Raw genomic sequence first — 9,809 nt, forward strand, 5'->3', positions numbered from 1 at the left:
TTATTAAACTTGTCTTTTGTTAGGTACAGAATGTAGAAGATTTATCAGTGTGTGACACATGTACAGATTACTGTGGAGCTTAATACTTACTCATTCTAAAGTTTTTAGGACCAAAAAAGGATGAAAAGAGGCCTTACATAATCCCTGTTCTCTACACCTTGCTGCCCTTCCTACCCCCTCACCTTTCCCCTCCAGAACCCAGTCTCTCCCTGGGATACGTATGCACTCCCAGAGAAAGCTCTACTAGGACAGTTCTCTAGACATTGAGGCAGTAGGTGCTGAATAACTGTTGACTGACCCCTGGGGAACATAGGATAAAGCAAGGAATGAGGCTGAGAAAAAATGTCTGTTTGCCCTGGAAAGTGAGAAAGGGGAGAAAAGAGCAAACACTAGAACATGGCATGATGGCAGAAAAACAAGGATTTTTAGCAGCTTTTCTTTTCTCTATCATTTTCAGCATTCCCACTGCCTACAAAGTTTCTGTCTTTGACCTATGTGGTTATATGTCTAAATATTCTAGAGTTGATAACCCTTCTTACCCTTCCTTTCAGCAGCAGCAGAACAAAAAACTTAGCCAGGTGTTAATCTCTGCAAAGTTTATTGCCTGCCTGGTGTGTGTGTGTGTGTGTGTGTGTACACATACATATACATACATGTATGTGTATGTGCGTGTATACACACACATACGTACATGCATATGGCTAATGACTTCTCACAGTTTATCTCAAGGCCACATTGTTTCCTGTTCCACTTGGTTGACAGGACATCTCTGACGTGACAGATGTATCCACTGAGAATGGGATCATGCGTTTGAAACCAGTTTAATTCTTAGCAAGGCGATGCATATGGCTTATGGAGATTTTGTGGTTGATTTTTTTCCTTATATATTACTCAGGGAAGCCTGTGTCAGTATAAATCAGTGGTAACGAAATCAACATTATGGCATTTTTGATACTGCATTTGCAAAAGCTTTTCAGGATGTTGTTTAATTCAGGGCTTAATGATTGATATTATAGACAGTGAATAAACATTTTTGATGGATCTGTTTGCTCACAGATTTAAAAAATCGAATCCCTTTTTCTCTTGGATTTAAAGGGAGTAATGCCGTTGAAGAGGAAACAGTTCAAATGTGGTCCTCATAGGCTGGTGGCACCAAAAGTAGAAACTCAGAGTAAAATTCGCTGTCAGGAAAAATGGAGCATTCTTTCTCAACTCAGGAACACGTGGTTCATGCGAGCTCGCTTGTAGATGGTTGCTACAATAAGACTCCTTTCATACAGGTGTGTTTATGCCCCAGGCTTGCTGGCCACAGTCCATTCCATTTACAGAAGCTGAATTAAACAATAACTACCGCATTGCAAAAAATGGTGGGGAGAGGGGGAGAGGAGGGGGAAAGGTGAGCGTCAAAGGAGATGCCTGAGAGCTTTGTTCGGGCCAAGAAAAACCCTGTTGCAATTGTCAGAGCTTGTTGATGTTGCCGGCAACGGCACTTTTTTTTTCTCCTGGATTTTGTGGTTCTGCCTTAGGAAAGAAAGTAAAATAGAACGGAAGAACAAAGTCCTACTCTATAAATCAGCAGCTGCTCCCTGCCAGATCAAAGGAGTGACATTTTTGCTCCTGGACTACTTGTCCACTTGAGGGCTTGACAGGCAGCTAACAGCTGGCCTGCTAGACTGTATGGGAGAATCCGCCTACATCTTCTTCCGAGCAGATGACAAGCTAATCAAAGAGATATCCATAGCATAGGGCATGTAAGTGCACCTTGATCTCCTCAAACATAGCTAATACATAATTACTAAACAGCTTGGTGTATTTTTGGCAAGTTAATGCTTAGGTGGCTTCCACTGAGAAGTAGGATATAGAATTAATACTCCAATCAAAGGTGATGTTGAAAGCTAAAGAGATACTAGATTTGTCGGGATCTTCTCCTGTTAGCGCGAAATGGCTAGGAACATGATGAGAACTGGCTAAAATGTGTGAAACTGATTGTCAGGTGACTGGTTGAGTTTTTGAAGCCCAGTCAGGCAGTAGTGTTCAGATAGATGAACAGGTACTTGATAATTGGTAATTTTGAGAACAATTACTCCTGCTTTTTATGCCGATAGAGCCGAACAAAGCTGTAGATGTATCTTCCGTGTCTGTAAAGAATTGCTTTCAGAAGCACTATTAGGAGTGTAGGTATACAGATCTGGAATTTTAATGTCAGTAGTAAAACTTTCAGAGTAATTCAGTTTCTAGTTGATTTCCATCTGCAATAAATCATGTACAGGATGAGGTAATATAATACAACTTATGTCTATTGACTTAGTATTTTATCTTTAAGAGGATAGATCCTAGATATGAATAGCTAAGGATCTTTGTGTATTTTCTCCTCCCTTGCTTTCAAGTAGCTTTGAAAGATCACTTTTATAGTACATGATAAATAGCCACACATGAATAATCTGATAGCATTCTGGAAGAGTAACAGTGCTTCAAAATAATAACCTGCTGGGATGTTTTGTTACGCGCCATTGGGTGTGATTATACTTATGGAATAGTGTTTATTGTTGCTCAGTATTATAAAGAAAATAAAACATAATTCCCTATCTTAGATGAATTTCTCAAATACTTTTATTAAAGAGTCTCTACTGTTGGCTGTATATGCCTTAGTCAAATAGGATGCCAAATTCTCCAGGTCATTTTAAACACTTTTTTAATCATGAAAATAATCATACTTATTATTAAAAACTCAAACAGATCAGAATTACATGAAATAAAAATAGAAATCTACCATTTTCCTGCTATCCATTCCTGAGAGAGAACAATTTCCACAAGAACACTTTATTGGTCCAACTTTTCCTTTAGGAGGTACTGATGGAGTAAAATGTATTAAATTATTATAAATTGTTTGTTGCCCAAGACAAGTGATTAAAGGACTGTTTAGATCTGACATAACTAAAGAGAATAGTGTGTGCATTTTCACAGCTAAGGTTCTTGATTACAATTTGATCTTTGCAAGTTTCTATTCTTAGTAAGAGTACTGGATCACGTATTTGGTATGTGACCTAGAGCAGAAACTCTCAAACTTAAATATGCATGTGTCACCTGGAAATCTTTTAGAATATTGATTCAGATTCAGTAGTGCCAGGGTGGAGACCACTATATTTCTGCAGTTCTAACAAGCTTGAGGGGATGTTGATGTGGCTCGTCCATGGAACACAGAGTTGCAAGGATCTAGAGAACCGTTAAGAGAGTGATTCCAAAATAGCTCGCCCCACTACCCAGCCCCCCAGGAGATGCCCACTCCAGTGTCTAAAATCCCCACCATGGCATTATACACTTGTATTAGCTGTAATCTCTGGGAAGACTCCATGGCATGGACACATGCTACCTTCAGGGGTACAGCACATTATTACCCCGTTATCAACTCAGCATGGCTTTGTTTAATAATAACGCACCTAGTCTGAATTATTGCCCATAAGAGAACAGAGCTCTTTAGGAGGGGACATGAGATAGATGCATTTTGAGTGTAAGCTAACATTTAACGAGCCCTTACTGTGTGCCAGGTACTGTGGCACAAAGATTTTACATGCAATATCTCCCTTAATCCTCAGAAACAATCTGGGCCCAACTCTTGCCCCAGTTTATAGATAGGAATCAAACTGAGGCTTAGAAGTTTACATAGACTTGCCCAAGGTGACACAACAAGGAATGAGCCCATGCTCTTCATCACTTTGCTCTACAGAGAAGTCTGGAATATGGAACAATAACTGAGAAGCGTTTACCCAAAGTAGGGTATTTTAGTAAAGAACCTATGTGCACCCTCTTAACCTGAGGGAAGAATTAGATAAAAGAAAGAATTTTGAAAGAACACATTAGAAGGTCATCAGAAGATAAGCATGAGCTACTTGATAATTTTGCCCAGGGCCTTTCATGTCAGCATAAACACTCCACTGCTCAAGGCCTATTCATAAAGCTACAAAAGGTGTGTGATTCCAGATTAATATCATGTTTTCATATTGTAAATTTATAAGTATTAGCTCATGGTGTTTTGAGAGCTGTAGACCAATCTAGTATCTATCAAATTATAAATTAAGCTGTAGCTCTGGGAAATTAATTACGAACCATGAATGTGTCCCTAAGTAGCCCATGGATCTCATTTGTTTACCATACTTTGCTCACAGTTGTCTGGGAAAAAAGACCCACTTATCTGGCCACTTGTGAAAAACTTATGTTTGAGACATGACTCAATCATCTGTGTGTCAGGGTACACATTCAAAGGCATTAAACCTGCTTAATTCACTGATTCAGCCTTTTCAATGTATCTCATTGAGAAAGCCCCACTCTTGGCCATAACCACACACAGAAAAAGACATGCTTTCTTTGTGAACTAAGAAAAAAAATGAAGAAACTTGATAACTGACTTGCCCCTCTTGAGGCTTCATTGCTGCACACCCCAACCAGTAGCAAGCTTTGTGAATAAGCACCTTCACTGATGAAGTCTCACGGCTGGGGAAAGTGGAGAAACAGAGGTTTTTCATTTTTTAACAGGTCCCCAGTCACCAAGCTGCCTATAACACCTCTTCCCAATTGATCGGATCCCTCTTCAGCAGTTCAGCTCCCCTCCTTAACCAGACCAAACCATGCAAAAGCTTCAGTTCTGGGGATTCTTGATTCCCCCTCAGAGGGTTTCAGGGCTGGCATCTTTCCAGTTGACTCCACGGAAGCCTGCGCTTTCTAACAAAAGGAATGCTGCCGAAAGGAATGGGTTACCAGGTGGGGCATGAAGTTAGTGAACCAGAAAGAGGGATTTATCAGCCATTGAAAAAGAGGGAGAAAGAGAAAGGAAAAGGAATCAACCAACAATCAGGAATGACACCTAAGTCTACTTCTATCAATCTGAAATATGCTGGGGAGTGAAAACACTTTAAAAGAAAAATCACCGCGTCAGAATTTGGTTGCAGAAAAGTTTGGCTCTTTTGTTGGGACTTAAGGTGGGGTTGTGGGAGAGGTCTCCAGAAGACCTCTCTCCAACAAGACAAGATGAGATTTCAATGATAGCTTCCTCTCTTGGGTTTATTCTTTTTAATATATAGATATATATTTTTTCACTCTAAGTTGACTCAAAAAGTCCTCATGATTCTTGGAAAGTCATTGAATTTATTTCTATAATTAAGTTATTTTTAAACTAACCATCTAAGTATATAATTTTTAAGGATCACACACACTAATGCATTTTCTATTTTAGTAAAATTTAATGAGAAAGTCGATAGTCTTAGTAGATCCTCTCCAGAGCTTTCGTGAGCCTGGATACTAACTTTGTGTTCAATATAAATCAATGGAACTAGTGTACTTTAGGGTACTCATTCCCTAAGGGGTCACTAATGGAATTATCTCTAGCCCTTAAAAAAAGTCACAATGAGGCTAATGAAAAATATTTGTTAAGTGAAATCTGGATAAGGCACTAGGCTTGCTAGCACATTTATGGCATTTATCATATATGGCATATTTTACATGCAAGTTGTACAACCCTCAGAATGCTTTTAAGAGCTATCTAAGAAGACTTTGTGATTTCGGGTGAAATAGTTTGTACCAATAGAAAAGTGTATGTCTTCAACTTCAAAATCATTCTGGGATGACATTACAACTTAGAGAATTTTTTAATATCAGATACAGATGAAAAACCTAACAGTCTTTGGATTGGAAATAACTTGCGGGGGTTTTCATTAAAGTTGGGTGCAGCTTGCTGCATTTTGGTTAGTTGGATGTCTTCAGCAATTTTTCAAATGTTTTGGGTTTGGCAAAGTCCAAAATGTTTTTGCCAACACCCTCTTTTCCCCTTAGTTTTTAAACCCGTGTGAAATTCAAGGATAACTTAATCCATATGTGTCTGATTCATTTACACTTAACTCATCAAAATGTTATTTTGTAAGACCCATTTAATAGCCAAGAAACCTTTTGAGCCTTTTAAGATGTCTTTTGTCTTTGAACCAGTGAGTTGCATTTTTCCATATGAATGGAGCTTGGACCTTGAAAGATGGAAGACCAGTCTGTTTTCAACTTAGACTCTTCAGATTTTAAGTAGAATCAAAACTTGATATTCTGTTTACTGTTTGAGCACTGAATAACTTCATTTTAAAATATAGATCAGAGGAAGTGGAAAAAATGTTCATGTTATGTAATTTTGGGGAAAGACCATATTTGGAAATTTCACATTACTGATATTAAAGAAATAAAAATTACTCCTAATTTGATTTTTTAAATCTGTAATTAAATGGCTTCATTTTATGTACATGGGTGTGTTTTCTAAGAGTGGCCTGTGGATCAGCAGTGCAGTGGGGTAATTTCATTTTTTAGTGTTAAAGTGTTCTTACAGTCAGCTCATTAATTGGTAATCTTAATAGTAACATCTATGGTGTTTATAAGATATCCCAAGATCAGGGGAGTTGACAATTGGCAGGAGTTGTATGTTAAGAGATTTCTGAAAAATTGGGGCCCATATGTTTTTAAAATTCTGCGTGATTTGAAAGAATGTGGTAGAATCAGGAATCTGGCAAGATACAGCACTACAGATCACAAACATTGTTTGAGAACAACAACTCAGAGAGGCTAACTGGAGCCCTAGTGAAAAAAGCAAAATCTCTATGACCCTTTGTAAAAGAATCTAGTGAAAACCTTCAGAGGCTTCTCTGCCTATTTGTTTAGTAGAACTGGGTGAAGAAAGGCCATCGCCATAACTGCTAGTGAACATCCAGTCCATGCCATGGTAACTAGTTGAAAATGTAACACTGGAGTGGCATTTCCAAGTTCAGCCCTTCTATAAAGACCTGAGAGCACACAGATTGCTTTTTTTAATGTTCTGCATTGTTGTGGATCCCCCATTGAACAACCTTTTGAGATGACCCCGTTTTTTACTAATGTAAACATTCTGACTAGTATCCAAAGAAATGACCTTTGAGTGAACCTCTAACCTTCCCAGTAATTATTTGTTTGAAGACAGTGTGGAGTTCTCCTGCTGAGAACTAAGGACCATGATGCCTTGCGGCTCTGTGAGGAAGGGAGTGTTTGGGGGAACTGGAGAGAAAGACATAAATAAGTGAACAACCTCCAGATGTAAATAATAAAAGAGTAAAAGGGTGAAATTAAAAAGGGAAAAAATAGCAATTCATTTTACCTAAAGAGTTGGCCTATAGGAAAAAACAAAACCGGGATTAGTAGCACATAAAAAGAGGTGAAACCCCTGCCATGTGTGTCCTCCATTAGAAACTTCAAGGAGCAGAGGAAAGGTTTCTCCTCTCCTGAGCATCTCAATTGGTCTTAACCTGAGCTGATGAAAAGAGTTCTGGGGGTGGAACTCTCAGGTCAGTCCTCCTTGGTCCCAGTAAAAGCAGTGAGGGAAAGAGTAGGCCATTAAGTTCCTTCTCTGATTTGAGGGATACTTCTGGAAGGCTTTGTGATCTATCTGGTCAGATATTCCTCAGCACCACTTAAGGTGCCCAGTGGGAATAAATACGCAGTTTCCACTCTCTTTTTGTTTTCACCTCTCATAAGCTCACTTTCTTCCCCAAACCTGAGGGGGTGTGATGTTTCTTGACAATCTGAGCTACGCTTTCTTAAGTAATAAAGAAGTCCATTGTTTGCCAAACAAACCCCATATGCAAAAGACTCCTTTGGTTTTCTAGAGGCTATTTTTCTTCAGTCTAATTGTATTCCCACCAGAGTGCCCACAGGAGGCCTGAACAGGTGTGGGCTGCTGTCCTCCACAGAAGGGACTTTAACGCCATAGGAGCGCAGAGCTGCCAACGCACTAGAATTTTCCTGGCTAATTTCAAAGAATGAGTTTTCAGTTCCTGCCTGTGACCCCATGTAGACTCATTAATCATGAAGTCCCCCTGCACTTAAGATTTGAAACTGGGAGTACTGGGAAACGTCATCCGTGGGTTTATTTTGCAGGAACAGCTAGCTATATGCTAGGCATTCCCCCTCCCTCCATGTCCCCCCTGAAAACATGCAGCCCGTGAGTCCTGTGCATCAGCTCAAGCGTGTGGGGCATGCATGTCATTAAATGCGTGGGGACAGGGGTATAACTCGCAAATGGTAGAAAATTGTTTTGTTTTTATTAAATTTGGAGAAATAAAGGAGATTTCTTATCATCTTACTCTGTACATGAATATTTGATGGGCATTATTAAACATTAAAGTAACATGAAGTAGGCACTTATTTTTGGATTTCCAGCAAAATTAGATCCAGGCTTCTATACGAAATAAGTGCTTCTCCTTTACATTCCTGTGATTCAGCCACCACCTGATTGGAAAATGTTTCTTGGACCCTAATATCAACCATGTGTACCTGAGGCTCTGTCTTTCTAGTGGGTTGAAAGGTGGCTGGGTTTATGGTTGGCAGTTACCTTATCCCTGCCCTGGGTGTCCCAGCTTAGACTGGAAAGGCCGCCCCCAGCTGGCACTGACCTCTAAGTGACCCCTAATTTTACAGGCTTAAACTGCAGGAGTTGCCGAAGAGCAGAAGTCTTTCTGGCCAGCACTTATTACTGCTGTGTTGGTGATAAAACTTCAGACAGCCTAATTGATGGCTTTGCTGACCTAACAATACCTTGTGAAAGCCGAGTGCCAGAGCCTGGTCTCCATTTATGACCAGCTGCAAGGGGAAGCCGGGTCTCCCTATGATGGCGAGTTTAGGGAAAGGGAGAAAATCTTCCAGCCTGTGAACTTTAACCAGATTCCAACTTGTTCAAGAGGCAGAAGCACAATTGCAAATTAATAGAAATTTTCTCAGGGAAAACTTTTTTCCCTTCCTGAGCCTTTTTAGCAAGTCAGCTTTGAGTTGATTATGAGATGATGGAGGAGATGATCCAGTCAGCTATTTTTGAACATGGAGAGGGAAAATTGCCTTTGAATTAAAAAGATAATTTTCAGTAGATGTTTGACTGTGTTGTATTCTCCGCAGCTTTTGTGCAGAAGTGTTCACGGAGCACAGAAATTGCATTTGCTGACTGGACGTCTCTGTTCTGTTTCAGGTTTATTAATGCCAGAAGAAGAATAGTACAGCCCATGATTGACCAGTCAAATCGAGCAGGCAAGTTCCAACTCATATCTGTGTTCACATCCCACAGGCACAAATCCTCATCAAGTTATACTTCAGGAGTTTCATCACCTGGTAAAGAAATGCTTCCATCAGGCATTCTGGGAGGATTTGTTTTTTAATGTCCCCAGAATTCCATTCTAGGAAGCAACTTCACTAATTGGTGCTAATTGGAGATTTCCCACCCTGACTCTACTGACACTGCTTTTTATTTTCTTTCTGAATTGGTAATTGGGCACAAGTATTAGTGCCACAAGCAGTTTGTTTGACTGTGAGCTCTGGAATTACTCATTGCTTGTCTGCATCCAATCATTAGCACACTCTCATTTTCTCCTTACCCACAATTCCTTGGTGTGCGCATTGCTTTCACTCCTGGAGCATCCCCTGTTAAACTCATTGTATCCATTCATTTGCATTGACTATTCATAATATTCTATTAAAGCCTGACCTGCTGCACTGCCAGCATTATTTTTTATTAAAATGCTTCCCATCCATCCCACAAAAACACATGTGGGTTTTTCTCACAGAGTCTCTCAGTTTCTCTAAAGCCATCGTTACACGGTACTGTTAGAACCATCCCCATGAACTCCTAATCATTCTACTTCGAAATAGGCATTTCCTTAGTTTACTGAGGACTTGTGGTGTCCTGCAAGAGGTCTATGGGAAAGAAAACTGTTTTCCATGTAGGTGATGACTGTTGTCACTCACGAGGGTGTCCAAAGGGATGGAGA

At 39.8% G+C, this 9,809-nt stretch overlaps 1 protein-coding gene across 10 annotated transcripts in view; it reads left to right on the forward strand.

The window, feature by feature from the left end:
- The window catches only part of MEIS2 (Meis homeobox 2), a 202,825-nt gene that overhangs the window by 188,157 nt on the left and 4,859 nt on the right, over positions 1–9,809 (forward strand). For all 10 annotated transcript variants that reach the window (XM_032623894.1, XM_032623896.1, XM_032623890.1 and 7 more), the window contains one exon: positions 9,014–9,072. In XM_032623894.1, the coding sequence (XP_032479785.1) occupies positions 9,014–9,072 (59 nt within the window). The remainder of the gene's footprint in view (positions 1–9,013; positions 9,073–9,809) is intronic.

The sequence above is a fragment of the Phocoena sinus genome, chromosome 2, assembly GCF_008692025.1.
Source record: "Phocoena sinus isolate mPhoSin1 chromosome 2, mPhoSin1.pri, whole genome shotgun sequence".
Classification (NCBI taxonomy): domain Eukaryota; kingdom Metazoa; phylum Chordata; class Mammalia; order Artiodactyla; family Phocoenidae; genus Phocoena; species Phocoena sinus.